Raw genomic sequence first — 17,985 nt, 5'->3', positions numbered from 1 at the left:
ACGAGCATTGTGGGAAGAAAGGAACCCACCACAGAAAGAGCTAAGCATGCTGAGAATTTTAAGTACAATCAAAGGTGGCTGCTTAGCCTTCTGGTACCGGTTGCCTGGGTTGAGCTGCCCTTCACTTTCTCTTTTCATGGTTTTCCTCCTTAGTGTCCCTACAAGGCATTAATACAAGGAAGGCCTTCAAAAGCTCCACCACTCAGGACCAAAAGCTCTTCGACAGAAACTCTCTCCCGGTGCCTGTCCTTGAAACGTACCACATCTGCAATGCTCCTCCTCCTCTCAACATTCTCTCCCCTTACAGGTAATGGGGCAGAATCCCTTTCACTACTTTTTTCCCCTTTAGGGAATGCCTTATCCACAGCCACCTGACAAAGGTGCTCACCTGATGGCTGAGGTCACAAACAACTTAATCAAGACACACTAGCCAGTAAGGGAAATGGAGTCACCTAACTAGAGTCCTCCAGGCAGTTTCTATTCTTTAGTTAGATTATTTGTAGTTTTGCTTCTGGGGGTTTACAGATGAAAGTAGCTGAAAAATTACATAGTTACCTGCTATCGCTGTTGTGATGGTGCCTCAAGGAGACAAGGATGGAACTACATAACATTACTAGATGTATGATGTATTTTCTCAAGCTTCCCTGTGTAATATCTTGGCCCCTTTCTAGGAGCCTTCTTGGAAACTACAGGGCATAAATTTGCATGTGGCATTGACCCATATGGGTGCATCAGACTCCTTTAGATTTTGAATATTATCTGGTCTAAGCTCAGTGTTGGGGGACTAACTCAGCCTAGACCCTGACTGTATAACCAGCATAAAGCCCTTCTCCTTAATGCTCTAGCCATGTTATATTATCCTGGGATGCTCAAACTGTGGCTCACGAGTCACAGTTGGTTCTTCAGTGTGTTCCCTGTGGCTCTTTGCAGCACATGATTTTACGAGACCGTGTGATTTTAATTTATTAACCAATCAGGACTTTTATGAGGTTGTTAGCCAATTGTAGGCAATAAAATAAGAATCCTCGGTCAGTCATTTTGTTGTGAGAATACATGCACGTACACATATATAAAAATAAAAACTAAATATTTCACTGTCGTGCTGTTTAAATGTGACTATATGGCACCACAGTAAATGAAACAATGAATTCACACAACTGTGGCTCCTTGGGGTAATGTTGATCATTAATTTGACTTGTTTTAATTTAAAAAGTCCGAGTGTCGCAGCTGTTGATAGTCGTAGTGTGGGGAGTCAGAATACAAATATTTCTTTAGCGCATGTCTGTAAATTTCTTTTGACCAGGTAAAAAGTAATTACAGATAGCTGGAGGCAGCTGCCTTCTGCGAGATGCTGTCCTACTGCAAAGTAGGAGGGTAGGCAAGTGTATGTGCAGTCCTGCACTTCAGGGAGGGGGCTGTTCTGATTGAAGGCTCCTGAAGTAGGGAAAATTTTAATTAAAACACAGACTGGGGCAGGGGAGGAAGTTATGGGACCCTGGTCTAGTGCATGTGGGGTAGGGCCGAATGGCGATGACTGCTGAAAAGAACGCCGTTCAGTGTTCGGAGGTGCATGCACTAAAACCTGCACGCCTTGATGTGTCTGCTTGGCAGGCTTTCTGGAAAAGACAGTGTGGAGAGCAGAAGGATGAGAAGCAGCGTATATGGAGAGAGGGTGTGTTTGACAAGGGAGCTGGGGTGGGGAGACCTGCCCAGTATTTTAGTGACTGCTCAGTGGAGTTCTTGCACCATACTTAAGGGACAGAAACCAAAACTGTGTATCCCCGAACTAGAGGGGACTTGGGGTATGGCTACACAGCAGCTTTATCTTGAAATAAGCCACTTTGGAATAGTCTATTTCAAAATAATCCTGTTACACCCAAAGATGCATTTTGAAATAACACTTAGCTGTTTCAAAATACATTATCTGTACACACAGAGCCTAATGTGAAATAGAGCCATTGGACGCACTAAGGCTTATTTTGAAATAGGCGCTCTTCCTCGTAGAGTTGGGTTTACCAGTTTCGAAATAAGCCAGCCACTGTTTGGAAATTATTTCAAAATAGTAGTTGTGTTGTGTAGGTGCAAGGATAGTTATTTCAAGATAACAGCAGTTATTTCAACATAACTTTGCTGCATAGATGTGCCCTTGAAGTGCTAAGCCTTGCAGGAGAAGTGGTCAGAGTTCCTTTGAGCCCCGGCTCATCAGGCTGATATGGGTCGGATACAAGGGTACAAAGGGAGTGACGTGGCCAGTGGCCAGTGATCTGTCTGCTCCAACCCAATACATCAGGTACCTGTCTGGCAGCTGGATGAACTGGACCTGGCCTTTGAGCATGAGGTCAAGTGGGACTCAGACCTACAGCCATCAGAACTGTAGTTGAGCGCTTTGTTCCGTTACTGCTGAGAAATGATGGTGACTTTAAACTAGGGGAGGTGTGGTGATGGTTTTAAGTCAGTGAAAGGCCTCTGTTTGAAAGGGTTGGGGAAGGAGCACAAAAAATTTGGCTCCTTGTTTCAGATACATGGCAGTTGTTACCTGGTGGGTGACTGAAATCTTTGGGCATCAGACTGTCACCTGACTGTCTCCTTGTGTGTTTCTGATCCAGGGATGATAGCAAAGAGGCACTCAAGTTCTACACAGATCCCTCATATTTCTTTGACCTTTGGAAAGAGAAAATGCTGCAGGACACCAAGGATATCATGAAAGAGAAGCGGAAGCACAGGGTGAGACGATGGGGGCATCATTGCTGCATGCTAGCAAAGAAATAGTGGGTAAGACAAGGTAGGAGGAAAAGCCAGAGGCTTCGAGGAGACAGTTTGTTTTCAAAATCCAAGTTTGCACTTTCATTTGGCTTCTTTAGAGGGGATGAGGTCAAGTTTAAAATTATACTTTAAAAAAATAAACTCCCCTAATGCCTATTAAGAACCTAACAATAGCCATACTGATTCAGACCAAAGGTCCATCTAACCCACTATCCTGTCTTCTCATAGTGGCCAGTGTCAGGTGCCTCGGCAGATATGAACAGAGCAGGTAATCATCAAATGATCCATCCCCTGTTGCCCACGCCCAGCTTCTGACAAACAGAAGCTGGGGATGCCATTCTTGCCCATCTTGGCTAATAGCCATGGATGGGCCTGTTCTCTGTGAATTTATTTACCTCCTTTTAAAACTCTGTTATAGGCTTGGACTTCACAACATCATCTGTCAACAAATTCTACAGGTTGACTTTGTGTTGTGTGAAGAAGTACTTCCTTTTTTTGTTTTAAACTTTCTACCTATTAATTTAATTTGGTGACCCCTCATTTTTGTGTTAAGGGATGCAGTAATTAAATCATCTTTGTTCACTTTTTCCACAACAATCATGATTTTATAGACCTCTGTCATATTCCTGCCCCCTTAGTCATCTCTTTTCCAAGATGAAGAGTCCCAGTCTTACTAATTTCTCCTCATATGGCAGCTGTTCCATACCCCCAGTCATTTTTGTTGCACTTTTCTGAATTTTTCCTAATGCCAAAATACCTTATTTGAAATGAGGCAAGCATGTCTGCATGCAGTATTCAAGATGTGGGCATACCATGAATTTATATACAGACAATAAGGTATGCTCTATCTTATTCTCAATACCTTAATGATTCCTAGTGTTTGCTTTTTTGACAGCTGCTGCACATGGAGTGGGTGTTTTCAAAGAACTGTCCCCAATGACCCCGAGATCTCTGTTTTGAGTAGTAACAGATAATTTAATCACCATTGTTTTATATGTATCATTAGAATTAGTTTTCCATATGCATCACTTTACATTTATCTGCCATTTTGTTGCCCAATCACCCTGTTTTGTTAAATCCTTCTGAAGTTCTTCATGGTCTGCTTTAGCAGTTTTGTATCCTCTTCAAGTCTTGCCACCTCAGTGTTTATCCCCTTCTCCATACATTTATGACTATATTGAATAGGATTGGTCACAGAACAGAGCCTTGGAGGGACACCTGTAGTCACCACTCTCCATTCTGCAAACAAACCATTTTTTTCTACCCTTTGTTTCTTTTCTTTTGACCAGCTCTCAATCCATGAAAGGGCCTTTCCTTTTACCCCATGACAACTCACTTTACTTAGGAGCGTTTGGTGAGAGACCTTGTCAAAGGCTTTCTAGAAATCTAACTACACGATATCCACTGGATGTCCCTTTTCCACATGCTTATTGACCTCTCTCAAAGAATTCTGGTAGATTGGTAAGACATGATTTCCCTTTGCAGAAATCATGTTGACTTTTTGCCAACAAATTATGTTCATCTATGTGCGTGACAATTTTGTTCTTTACTGGAGTTTCAACCAGTTTGCCCAGTACTCAAGTTAGACTTACCAGTCTGTAATTACCCGGATTACCTCTAGAGCTTTTTTTAAAGATCGGTGTCACATTAACAATCTTCCGGTCGTTTTATATAGAAGATGATGTAAAGGATAGATTACACACACAGGCGTGGGAAGTAGAGGTGTGGGGGGTGCTGTAGCACCTCAGGTTTTGCCCCTAGTTCCCTGCACGTAGGGGTTGGACCTGCTGCCAGCATCTTTCAGGTAGTCCCCACAGATTCTGCCAGCCTCTTGGGGTTCTGCTACCCATGGGCTTTGCCAGCCCAACCCAGGGTTCCCACCCACCATCCTCATAGGCTTCGCCAGCCCTCAGGGCCCCACTGGTCCTGCCATGGGCTCTGTAGTCCACCACCCCTAGGGCTCCTGGAGAAGTGAATATTGCCAGCTCCTCTGGACTGGACCAGCCAGACACCATTTGCAACAATGGAGTCCATTCCATTCAATATGGGAGATTTAGCAGTGTGATTTCAGCAAGTCTTAACAGAGAGTGCAACTCAGCACGCCCATCCCAAAAATAGTTCCAGCACCACTGATTATGAACCACAGTTAACTCCACAACTGAGTTCTTTCAGAACTCTTGGGTGAATGTCATCTGGTCACAGTGACTTATTACTGATCAGTTTGTTCCAAAACCACCTCTCATATCATCTCAACCTGGAGCAGTTCCTCAGATTTGTCACCTAAATTATTATTCGGATTTGGGAATTTACCTCACGTCTTCAGCCATGAAGATAGGTGCAAAAAATTTATTTAGTTACGATGATCCTTGCTTATTACATTGGAGAGATTTTACATGTATTGCTCTGAATATCATGCAGTTTGGTTGGTGATGTTACTTCATTTCATAGCTTTGTATCTTCTATTTCCTGGACTTCTATGGGTTAACACAATAAGTGCTGTCTTTTGGATGACAAGAGCAGTCCTTATGCCCTCCTCAGTACTCTTGCAGTATCTTGCAGGCAAATCTATATCAAAGTGCCACATTTACTACCTTGTGATATATACTGTGATGTACCTGGCATATCGCCACCTGTCCCTCTGAAGGAAACAGGTGTGTGTACTCTGGCAGCAGTGAATTAAGTTTAAAAATTCAGTTACCCTTCTGAATATGTGGAAGGGTTTAAGGTATGTAAAACTACAAAAAAAAATCAAAACCCTCCAACATGCTAGCCCAGTTGCTGTACTTGAGTGTCCTTTTAACATTAGCAAATAATAAGGCAAATTTCATTATAAAAGGAGTTAATTTCTATGTCTTCAGGGCTTAGTTTGGGGAAATTTAACTTCATTTTAAGTGATTTGTAACATTAAATCTCAGAAAGAGATCATGACCTTTCAGTCAGACTATAAGAGAGAGATTTGGCATATCAGAAGCCTTTGTATGGGGTTGGTCTCAGCCCAGTTCATTTTGGTTATGTGTTCACATAACAGCTACTTAACTGTTGCTACTGACTGGTTTCCTTGCTGGCATCCTCAACAGGTAGACCAAAGACACAACAAAGGCCTGTCTACATTGTAAGTTACTGTGTAGCAAGCCAGGGTGTGAATTGTCCTGCACAGTAACATCCCTTGTTGTATTGTGGCATTCCAGGACTTTCATTGTATGGTAGCAGTTTCACATGGGGTTTTGCTATTTAGCAAGCAGGTGTCATTTAAGCTTGGGGAAATTATCTGCCCTTCCACCCCAAAAAAGCTCATTCCTAGTCATAACTGAGGCACATTTGTTGGAGCATAGAAGGGCGGTCATACTTCTGCTACCAGCTGTGCAGTATCCGTTCTGTAGATAGTGGCTTTCAGTAACTCAGTCTGAGGGTTTTTCTAGACAAACAGTGTGCCGCAATATGCCGTGTTAATCTGCCTCACAGTAACTTCCTGTGCACTAATTTTTTATGTGGACGTGAAGTGTATGGCTGTCTAGTTCAAGGTAGATTGGTGGCCTGTCTTATTAACGATTCATGTAGACAAATCTTAATCCTACCACCAGTACTAAACTCACTGTTCTGCAGTCTCAAAGAATCCCAAAATCTTTGTAATCTCTTTAAACACTAGTTGGCCCTATCTTTTCTCCACCCCTCCCAGTGAGATGAACTAAGGACAGATTAAACCCAAGGAAGTTGTCAGTCCTAAAGGATGTGCCTTTCCTTTTCTCCTCCAGAAAGAGAAAAAGGATAATCCCAACCGAGGGAATGTGAATCCACGGAAAATCAAAACCCGGAAGGAGGAGTGGGAGAAACTGAAAATGGGACAAGAGTTTGTGGAGTCAAAAGACAAACAAGGACCTGCAGGGTAAGTGAATCTGGCTATTTATTCCGCCCTCCATGAAGGGGAGTGTGCTTCTGCAGTTTCTCCAGATCTGCTGTGCAGTGTGGTTCGATACCACTGCTAATCACGTCTTCTAGAGGAAATCTATCTGTTGATTTGAAACTTGCAAAATAAATGAAGAAGCTAAACAAATTAAACAAGGTGGCACAATTAGTTTTCAAATCTGCTTCTGCTCTTGGCTCCCCTAACTCAGAGGTGCACAAATGAAGAGGACTTAGTCTCTTTACCCGATTATCATTCATCCTTTACAGCAGGGTCCCCAGTTTGGCCCATAGCAGTGATAACCAGTACATGTAAGCATGGGGATGCAGTATGGAAGGAGGAGTGCAGACTCCATGGTGTGTTTCACAGACGTCGGGACCCTTGGGTGTTAGGGAGGGTTGACTTTTGTCTGCAGAGAGTGGTGTGCCCCACCATGAGAAATCAGCAGTTAAGGTGATGCTGACTGTTCTCTGCCAAGTTCTCACAGCAGCACTCAAAGCACTAGTGACGTAACTTTTAATAGCTTTTTTTCTTGTAGTTATGGGCTAATGAAAGTGGTAACCTCTTGTGGTGAGGAAAGCCAGTGAGTAGGGCAGCCGGATGTTCTCCAACCTGGCCACTTCATGACCTTTTCATACGAAGAAGGGTTGTTTCAACCTTTCGTGTTGGGGCACCATTTCTGCTACTGGTTTTCCATAAGCTTTGCTTCCTGTTTCAAAATGTAAGACCTTTCTCCTCCCATCCAAGCTCTTTCAGCCTTTGATCTCCCTTTGTTGCTTCCTGTTCAGGGTTTAATTTAACTTTTGACACCAGTCTGGCAAGAAGGAAACGGAATTCCCAAAATGCACTTCCCAACATGCTCTTTTCTTGCCATTTGTGACTCCTTTCTCTGAAGAAAATCTTGTTTAGAATCATATTTTATGTTTAGAAATAAAACCTGCTTTTATTTTAATAGCAGGGTCAGTTGAGTCGAGGCCAGGCAGAAGGAGTCTGACTTCATGACAGCTGCTTTTCTTTGCTTTGTGTATATCCCACTACAAATTCTCCTATGCATTTTGTACTCCTCTATGCTCTCATATGAGGCTTGAAGAGTGTTTTTGTTTCTCTGCTTGGAGTGATCTTACCCTGCTGTCAATCTTGGGGGTGACCCCAAACAAAACACTGCATTGCAGCTTTGGATACTTCGATTTTTGTGGGTGATTGCATCTCCAGAGCACTCTAGGTGCATTCCAGATGTGCAGGAGGCAATAGCCTTTGCACTGATGAGAATATAGTCACATTAGGACTCTTTTGCTGCTGCAGGGTGAGCAATATAAATGGGAGCTTGTCAAGTCCAGTTTTTGCTTATAATCCAGCTTTAAGAGCAAGCTTTTACCAACCTAGCAACTAATAGAAATAGGTTTTGTTTCAAAAAACAGACACATTATCTTGCAGTGTTGTCAACTCACACACTGGATTGTAAAATGGACATAGGGCAGGACACATTTTACATGGTTTGGACCTGATGGTGTCCCTTTAAAATAATTATTTGTACAGGTTGAACCTCTGAAATCCAGGACTCTCTGATCTGGCAACATCAGACCTTGGATGTTGCCAGATCAGAGAGCTCTGATGGCCAGGAGTGGGCACCATCTGTGAGTCCTGCAACTGTAAGCAGCTAGAGTGGGAAGCTGATGGGCACTAAGAAGCGGGAACCTCAGTCACTCCCCACGGAAGCCAAGAGCTGGAGAGCCACAGTGGCCGGGGAGCAGGGATGGGAATTTTGCAGCAGATGGGGAGTAGGAGCTGCGCTGGGCAGGAATGATGAAAGCTGGTAGGGGGTTAGCAGCTGGGGCCAGTGGCCAGGAATGTGCCAGTGCCCTGGAAGGGAGCCCTGGGGGTGGGGCTGCAGAGAGCAGGGGATCACTGACCTCTCCTTGTCTGGCAAAATCCTTGGTTGGATCCTGGACCAAGGAGATGCAACCTGTATTACAGTAGTGCACAGAGGCGCAAATTCAGACTAGAGGTCCATTGTTTCGGGTTTTTAACGTAATACGAGACATTCCTGTGAGAAGACCTTAGTCTGAGTTTTAGAGTGCAGTGCTTCTAATAACTAGGCTATTTGTGATGGAGCGGCCTGGATGGCTATGAGCCTGTTTTTGTTTCTCTGATGTGCTGTGCTGGAAGTGCCCATTGCTCCATTGTCGTTTTTCATTTTAGATATCCCTCCAATGTGGTGTATCAGAATGGCAGCATTGGCTCAAATGAGATCATGGACATGAACTACTATCCACCGCCACCACAGTCTGATTCTGTCTCGCCACCATCTCCATCCTATCCAGAGGACAGCCTGCCTCCACCGCCGCTGGACTTTAGGTAAATGTCCAGACCCATCTGGTCACAGAGATATAATGGATAATATAAAATGAAGGAGTTCGCTGGTCTTCTGAAACCCACTAACATAAGTACTGTATCGAGACCTGAGTGAACCTGAAAGTAAAGTGCACAAAGCATTAAGTAAGTAGAAGTCATAGAATCATAGGATTGGAAGGGATCTCAAGAGATCGAGTCCAGTCTCCTGTACTTATGACAGGCCCAGCCACCATCTAAATCGCTCCTAACAGGTGTTTGTCTAACCTACTGTTAAAAATCTCCAGTGATGGATATTCCACAACCTCCCTAGGCAGTTTATTCCAGTGCTTAACCACCTTGACAGTTAAGAAGCTTTTCCTGATGTCCAGCCTAAGCCTTCCTTGCTGCAATTTAAACCCATTGATGCTTGTCCTGTCATCAGAGGTTAAGAAGAATAATTGTTCTCCCTTTCGTTTTAGGTACTTGAAAGCTGTTATCATGTCCCCTCTGTCTCCTCTTTTCCAAACTAAACAAACCTAATTTTTTCAGTCTTCCCTCACAGGTCATGTTTTCTAGACTTTTAATCATTTTTGTTGCTATTCTCTGAACCATCTACAACATGTCTCCATTTTCCTGAAAAGTCGTGCCCAGAACTGGAAGCAATACTCCAGTTGGGGCCTAATCAGTGCAGAGTAGAGTGGAAGAATAACTTCGTGTCTTGCTTACAACACTCCTGTTAATACTTCCCAGAATATTTGCCTTTTTTTAACACTACCATACTGTTGACTCATATGTAGCTTGTGGTCCACTATGAACCCTGGATCCCTTTCTGCAGTACTCCTTCCTAGACAGTCATTTCCCATATGGTATGTGTGTAACTGATGATTCCTTCCTTAGTTGGGTATTTTGAATTTGTCCTTTTTTGAATTTCATCCTGTTTACCTCAGACTACTCCTCCAGCTTGTCTAGATCATTTTTAATTACAACCCTATGCTCCAAAGCACGTGTAACCTTGTACACCTTGGTACCATTTGCAAACGTTGTAAGGATACTCTCTGCCATTATCTAAATCATTAACGAAGGAATTGAACAAAACCCAACCCAGAGCTGATTCCGGTGGAACTCTGCTCGTTATGCCCTTTCAGCATTACTGTGAGCCGTTGATAACTACTCTCTGGGAACAGTTACCCAGCTAGTTGTGCACCCACCTTATTGTAGTTCTGTCTGGGTTGTATTTCCTTAGTTTCTTCATGAGGTCATACAAAACTGTATCAAAAGCCTTACTAAAGTCTAGATATATTACATCTGCTTCTTCCCCCTATCCACAAGGCTTGTAGACCTGTCAAAGAAAGTTGTCAGGTTGGTTTGGTAGGATTTGTTCTTGACAAATGCAGGCTATTATTTATCACCTTCCAGATGTTTGGAAATAGATGCCTTAGTTATTTCCTCCATTATCTTTCCTGGGACAGAAGTTAAACTGACTGGGCTGTCATTTCCTGATTTGTCCTTATTTCCCATTTTTATCAGTGGGCCCTATATTTGCCCCTTTTCCAGTTTTCTGGAATCTCTCCCATATTCCATAACTGTTCAAAGATTATAGCTAACAGCTCAGATATTTGCTGTCAGCTGCTTGAGTCAAAGAGAAAGAACAGCATCAGTATAGCGCAGGGTGGGCAATAATTTTTGATCAGTGGCTAATCCAAGATTTTGATGATTGGTCAAGGGCTGCACTTTGCTGCGGAGAGGATATGGGGCCTGGACAGAGGTTGGGTGCAGAAGGGAGCTCGGGGTAGGAGACTGGGGTGCAGGAGAGGGTGTGGGGTCAAGGAGGGAGTTTGGAGGAAGAAGGGATTGTGACCTGGGCCAGGAGTAGGGCTGCAGGAGAGGATTGTGGCTTTGAGGGAGGTATGTAGGGAGGCTGCGGGGTCTGGGAGGGAGTGATGAGCTGGGAAAGAGGGGAGTCTAGAGGATTTGGGTAGTAACCTGGGGCAGGAGGGAGCGGTGACCTGGGGCAGGGAGTTGCAGTGTGGGAGAGGGGTAGGGTGCCAGATGCAGACTCTGGCCAGTCCAATGGGACTCTCAGACAGGCTCTCTGCCTGCTGCAGTTCCCGGCTGCACACAGGGGCTGGCTGCTAGGGCCCAGTGCTGCTCTGTGTCCAAGTGAGGAGAGACTTTGCACACTGCCCCTGCCTCTGCCCCTAGTGCAATCCTCACCACTCCAATTGGCTGGTTTCTGGCGGCAGCACGTGAAGTCCCCTGGCCTTCCCCTCCCTCACGAGCAGCGCACAGTGCCCAGGGGCACGGGGCACCATCAGCCAGCTGCTTTGCGTGGACTGGGGCTGGGCAAGGGGTCACGGGGGCGGCCCACCAGATCCAAAGTTTGTGGTGGGGAAGCTGTGTTTTGCCTGCCCTGGTATAGAGTCATGGAGTTTAAGTCTGGAAGGGACCACCAGATCATCTAGTCTCCTCTCATGTACATCACAGGCCACCAGAAGCACCCAGCAGAAGCACTGACTTCCTTTCTACCTGGGGATGGGGTGTTCAGCTCATACACATGCCCTGCTGCCACCCCAGGCACTGCCCCCACGCACCCTTTCTTCCCAGGTCCCACCTCTGCTTCTTTCCGCTCCCTACCTTGAGCGCATCCCATCCCTGCTCCTCTTCTTCCCACCCGGGGCCTCTGGCATACTGCAGAGCAGCTGATTTGCCGTGGGCTGGAGATACTGGGAGGAAGAGGGAGAAGTTGCTCAGTGTCGGAAGTTGCTAGCAGGGGGAGGTCGGAGGGGAGGATTAGCTGCTGTTGGGCACCCACCTTTTTTTTTTTTCTTGGAGCCACCCAGAGTTGGCCCTCATGCCTTCCAGGACCCGCACGCTAAACCCACCAACCAAAATCAAACCGAAGTATCACAGTGCACAGGAGAACAGGAAGGACTAAGATGTACCAGTGCCCAAGGGCCCCCCAAGAGCGGGGAATTGATTGTGAGAGGTACCCATTGAACTAGTAGTGTTGGGTAGGGGGGTGCCACTGCAGGCAAAATTAAAATCCCAAGGTGACCGCCAGTGTCCCCTGAAGGAAAATGCCTTTCCCGTCCCACGTATGGTGATCAGTTAGACTCTGAGCATGCGACTAAGAACAGCCAGTAAAGCCCCTTACAGCAAGAATGCTCAGTGCCTTCTCATAACACTCCCTGTCCATCTCTCATCTCTAGCCCTGGCCATACCTGACGCTGCCGAAGCAGGAGATTACAAACCACTCCTGAAACACATTTTACCGGGGGGATCCCCTTCTTAACCACTGCAGGTGGCTGTCTGGAACCCTGAACCATGTGCTTTTGGGAACATAAACTAAAGTGGAAGTGAGCTCCAGGTCTACGGAACCCTGCCCGTTACTATCGCAGGCATCAAATCACAATCTTACATTTGTCCAGCTCTCTTCGAATTAATGAAGTGAAAGCCCCAAACTTGCTATAATGATGGGAAAGCATCACCTTGCTTTTCTCACTCTTCAGACTCCTTACACGTAAGACTTACTGTGGTGAAGCACCTGTCTTCGCAGAACCAGGGTTCCATTAGACAATCTTGGCTTGGTTTTGGGTAACCAACTCATCTGTCTCCCTCTTCAGATACAAATGCTTGAGGTCATGTGGTTCTGCATCCCCCCAGCCTCTGCCCAGAGACAGTCCCTGTTACTGTGTTCCTATGTTATAACCACTTTCCCCTCCAGGCCTTGCAAGCCCAATGTGTAGGTGCTATGACACCTCCTAGTTTGAGTTCTTGAGGCCCTCGCATCTCCTACAAGTTCTAGGATGGTTTAGACAGTACTTGGTCCTGCCATTGGGGCAGGGGGCTGGACTCGATGGCCTCTCAAGGTCCCTTCAGTCCTAGTATTCAATGATTCTAGTGCATCCTCCTTTCCCAGAGACATCAGTGTTCTGCAGAATCAGGTCTATTACACACCTCCTCCAAATGGCCTGCTATAGGCTGAAATCACAAAGGCCTAAACTAGGGTATCTTTTTAAAGAGTAGGACCCAGAAAAGTGCATCAAGAGTAACTCTAATGGGAGTAAGTGACTGACAAATGCTGTAGCACTAGCTTGACTAAAACATATCAAAAAGCAACCTAGCTTGTGTGTTTGAGTTGCAAATAGAATCTGTCACCACATGAGACCAGCGCTCCGTCCTCTCTAGAGCTGTCCTGGTTTAAAGCCCTGGCTGCCCCTTGAATCTTTGTTTTAGAAAAAGGGTGGTGGTCAATTGACCCTTCACCACAAAATGACCAGTTGTCTCCATGGTATATCAGATGAACATCACAGGCTGCGTTTTATAGGTGCCAGGTTTGGAGGTGAACACTGCGGTTTGCTGGCAGTCAGTGAAAGCTGCCTTTCAGCAGTATGTGAACTAGTTACCGAGCACTTGCTGGGCACCAGTGGTTCCTGCTAATGGGAAATTTATTGAGTCCTTTGAATCCATATTTTCCCTCTGGCTGTATTGGATCCCCGGGCCTTTTTCCTTAGACTGGGGATGGCAAGATAAGGCCCCAGGGGCCAGATCCAGCCTGCCAAGCCTTTTAATTCAGCCTTGCAACTGCAGAGTGGGGAGAACTCCAGTGCTGCCCTTTCCCCAGCAAAACTGGCCTATAGGAGCTGAGAGATTTTGCTTGGGGTGGCGACAGTGCAGCAAAAACCCTCGACTCTCATTGGCCAGTTTCCGGGGAACAGGAGCTGAGAGGTTTTGATGGGGGTGAGGGGAGCAGAGAAAGCACTCCCCCCCTCCACCCTCTGCAGCACAGAAAACCCTGGAGAACAGCCAGTGGGCTGGGGCTGCAGGCAGTTGGGTAGCCTGCCTGAGAGTGCTGCTGGCCAGGAGCTGCTTAAGTAAAGGCCTCCCTGGCCACAGCCTGCCTCTGGCACTCCTCCTCAGCTCCCTCCCAGACCCTGCACCCATTCTTACATCTCTCCCCCAGGTCAGAATCCTCATCTGCACCCACACCCCATCCCAAACCCTACCTCCCAAGCACCTGCCTCGGGTCACAACCCCCTCTGTTAACAAAAATCCCTTTCACTCCCCCCAGCCACTGTCTCCTGCATCCCAGCACCCACCTCCATTCCAGACCCCCCACATCTTTCATGGGAAAGTGCAGCCCTTAACCACTTTCTAAAATCCTGGAGTGGCTCATCATCAAAAAAGATTGCCCACCCTTGCCTTAGACCCTTGACAAGAGGTCAGACACCGCCCACTGTGCCAGTAAAGAGTCAGTGAATCGGTAAGTTAATAGCATAGAAAACAGTAGCTAAAGGTTACCTCCATAGATATCCCTGCTTAGCATGTAATAAATCTGCCCTCGCAGCCAAATGGATACCGAATGACTGGCATCACTCTAGAAGATTCTGAGCTGAGGGGGCAGCGTGGCCTCTGGCAGAGAGAGATTTGGTGCTTGCCTTGTCCAGCGTGTGCTGTTGCTGTGCAGACTGTTCGGGACGTCTGGTAGCGTGTCTCTCAGCTGCAGTGTCAGCTGTCAGTTCTGCTCTCCTAGCCCAGAGTAACGCAGTGGGTTAGTCAGCACCAGGGCCCTGGAGAATATCAGAAAAAGCTGGGAGTTGGAAGTGATAGCTGGACAAAATCCTTTCTGATTGCCCCAAAGCTGAGATGATCTTCCTCTGATCTGAGCTCAATGCTAATGGTGTTCTTTGTGTCCCTGTGCCCCGCCCCCCTCTGTTTCTCTTTCTTCCTGCAACAGCTATCCAGTAGACAACCAAAGAGGTTCTGGTTCAGGTTCTGGAGGACCGAAAAGATCCAGCCTGGTCAGTCCCAGCCATCCTCCACCAGCTCCTCCAGTTGGATCCCCATCCAGTGCCAGGCCAGGCTTTGCCCCACCTGCTGCTCCTCCTCCCCCACCACCAATGTCAGGAGTTCCCCCACCACCTCCTTCTTTGGGATTTCCAACTTCAGGGATGCCGTCGCCACCATCTCCATCCTCCTTCCCTCCTCACCCGGAGTTCGCTGCCCCTCCGCCTCCGCCGCCACCTGCCGCGGCAGAGTTCTTTGCTGTGCCTTCACAGCCATTACCTCAGCCAGCAGCAGGTGCTCCTCCCCCTCCCCCTCCCCCTCCCCCACCCGGCCCCCCACCTCTGTCTGCCAGTGGCATGGATGGTGCACCAGCTCCGCTTCTGCCTCCAGACTCCGCCGCCTCCAAGCCCAAATCTTCCTTGCCTCCTGTTAGTGATGCCCGAAGTGACTTGCTGTCTGCTATCCGTCAAGGTAAGCTCTGGCAGTGACTTTACATATCCTCTTTCCCTGCAGCCTAGAGGGAGGGCCCTTCCTAGGGGCAGCGCCGCTGCTGGCCTGCACCTTGTCACACCTGTCCTGTGGGTGATCTGACCCAAAGAGAATCTCGGTGCCGCGTTTCAGCCCAAAGGGGGTGCCCTTGGTTTTTAAACCTTTGTGGGTTGCTCCCCAAGAATCCGTGCAGCTCCCAAGCTGCAGTCGGATTGTCTTTAGGTCAGCAACACGTCATGCCTGCTCTGACTTCCCCCAGTCGCCCTAGCACCAAACCTAGCCAGGTGTGACCTCCGTGCCCCCTCCGGTGCAATTGCTGTCTCAGGCTGCAATCCGGGCACTGGGCAGGACCCTCCCCGTGGCTATGTAGAGCACAGCACTGGAGCAGCAATTAAGACTCGATAACATTGCAAGCCATTGAGTGACATCCTCTGCCTCCTTCCCTGTGCCAGGCTTCCAGCTCCGCAAGGTGGAGGAACAGCGGGAACAGGAGAAGCGGGACGTCGTGGGCAATGACGTGGCAACAATCCTGTCTCGCCGCATCGCTGTGGAGTACAGCGACTCCGAGGATGATTCTTCTGAGTTCGATGAGGATGACTGGTCTGATTAACCCTGGTCTGCTCCTTGTGCTCTTCCTAGCTGGGCTGACCCCTTTCTTACAGAGCCAAGTACTTCCTAGGTTGCCAAAAACTTTTAGCTTTACCTGTCTCCTCCAGTAACTGAGATGTACCATGGGGTTTCAATGACTTGCACTCGCCTTTCCAAAAGGTCACCTCCAAGATACTGAGCGCTGCAGTGTTGTTTTCTGGCAGGAGGTGGAACGGTGCTTGCTCACAGAAGGAAACTACCACCGCGTTGACTATGCCACAGAACAAAGTGCAGTTAAATATCCTTGGGAGGGCTATTTTTTAAGTTAAAGATCAGTGACCCTGTTGGAGCCAAAGGGCTCTTCAGGTGAAGGGCATTGTGAGCTGGTTCTCTAATTGCAGGATAGGGTGAATACAATTGTCTCTTCCTCTCCAGTTCATGTTGGAGTTAGGAAATGGGCATAAAATGTCTCTTCTAGGCTTCACTGCATTATAAAATAGCCCTTTGAACAATCCTGTTTTTTTGGCTGATGGAAGCACCATTTCCCCAGCATTTCAGAACTAACCTGCTTAAAAAGATCTCTCAAGGTGTGGGGCTGCACAGTGCACTACATGGAATCCAGGGAATTAGGTTTTCTTTACAAGCTGCCTCTACCCCATCCACTAGCCTGGGACTTGCTGGGGTTTACCCACCCTTCTGTGCTTGGAAGGTTTTCACCTAGTGAGCTCCACAGTGTGTCTGGAGCAGGAGCTGTAACCAGGAGTGCTGGGTGGGGGAAGGGGAGCTCTGAGCATCAAATGGGCTCCAGGCCCGTTGGGCATTCTGTGTGCCTACAATTAACTTAACAATCAGGGCAAGGAGACAAGCATCAGTCTCTCCCTTGGCCTGTTCAGGGCAACACTTTGGTCAGTTTGCAGATAAGTGCTTTTCAGTGAGGTCAATGGTGCTCTATATGCAGGGACTTAAGCAGAAGAAAATGCCAGTATTTCGCCTACACTGCTGTCTCATACCCTGGTGGAGAGGATTACATGTTGCAGGGTCTTGCTGGGGACTGAGCTGGCCATTGGTAACATTACACCTAGCCCACATTAGTGGTTTTCATTACTGCATATGCAAGGTCCAGTAGCTGATTTTCAGAAAACATTGTATTATCTCCTGTACTAGATAAACTTACCAATTCCTGCTTCTCTTCCAGGAGCTGCATTACACACGAGGGCTGGAAATGGGGGGTTTAGATTAGATGGCTTATGTTTTATTGCCTTTTAAAGTTAAATGTACCTCCAATACAAAGCGCTTATTTAATATCTGGGCTTGACTGTCAAAATCTCAGTCAGCATGATATAAAAGAGCAGTTCCTGAGTTGTTTCTCAGATTCCAGCCCACCTGATTCATGGGTCCAATTGTGTGGGGAGGGATAACTCAGGGCATTAATCTGATAAAATGGCCAAATCTCCATCCTTTGCTTTGCCTTGACTTTGCTGAAGTGTTCTGCCAAGAAGTGCCTCTCCTCCCCTGCCCTCCTCTCTGACTTGCCTTTTTCCTGCTTTCGTGTGTCCAAACAAAGATGTCACTAATACATTGGACTCCAGATACAGCCAGAGCCTGTCATGTTGCCATTAAAAAAAAAAAAAAACAACTTTGAGGTTTAAATCAGTGAGAAGTCCTGTGGCACCATATAAACTAACAGATTATCTGGAGCGAAAGCTTTGCCCATGAAAACTTATGCTCCTATAAGGTGCCACAGGACTTCAGTTGTTTTTGCAGATACAGACTAATGCAGCTATCCTTCTGGCTCTTTGGTTTGTTTGTTTCAGTGTATAAATTCTTGTTTTTCAGAGAGTTTCACTATCTTCTTGAATACCTTCTCCTTTTTAACCCTTTGACGTAGCAAATCAATGAAGTGGCTTAGATCGGAGGTTTCTAGAGAGGCTAGGGAGCCACGTTTTTGGGTGCTGGCGTTGTCTTCCAATATAATCATAAAGCACCAATAATTAATGTATTAAATGTCTGGCCTGCTGTATTTCGACAGCAAGGCAAATGGGTAAGGTAGCGTTCTAACAGGATATAGGTGGTGAAACTTAGTTTCTGATGGGACATGAACATGGGAGCAATGTTAGTTCCAGTCC

General features: G+C 46.8%; 1 protein-coding gene across 3 annotated transcripts in view; it reads left to right on the top strand.

Annotated features, from left to right (window-relative positions):
• Positions 1–17,495, top strand: part of WASF2 (WASP family member 2) — a 47,309-nt gene extending 29,814 nt beyond the window's left edge. For 2 of the 3 annotated variants that reach the window (XM_074976416.1, XM_074976417.1), the window contains 6 exons: positions 154–307; positions 2,607–2,724; positions 6,516–6,646; positions 8,864–9,019; positions 14,733–15,253; positions 15,724–17,495. In XM_074976416.1, the coding sequence (XP_074832517.1) occupies positions 154–307; positions 2,607–2,724; positions 6,516–6,646; positions 8,864–9,019; positions 14,733–15,253; positions 15,724–15,881 (1,238 nt within the window). In that variant the 3' untranslated portion in view covers positions 15,882–17,495. The remainder of the gene's footprint in view (positions 1–153; positions 308–2,606; positions 2,725–6,515; positions 6,647–8,863; positions 9,020–14,732; positions 15,254–15,723) is intronic. The other variant, XM_074976418.1, reaches the window with a different exon arrangement.
• Positions 17,496–17,985: the final 490 nt, after the last annotated feature.

Source organism: Carettochelys insculpta, chromosome 24 (assembly GCF_033958435.1).
Source record: "Carettochelys insculpta isolate YL-2023 chromosome 24, ASM3395843v1, whole genome shotgun sequence".
NCBI lineage: Eukaryota > Metazoa > Chordata > Testudines > Carettochelyidae > Carettochelys > Carettochelys insculpta.
Note: the sequence above shows the minus strand (reverse complement) of the source record. Positions and strands in the feature narration are given on the sequence as shown.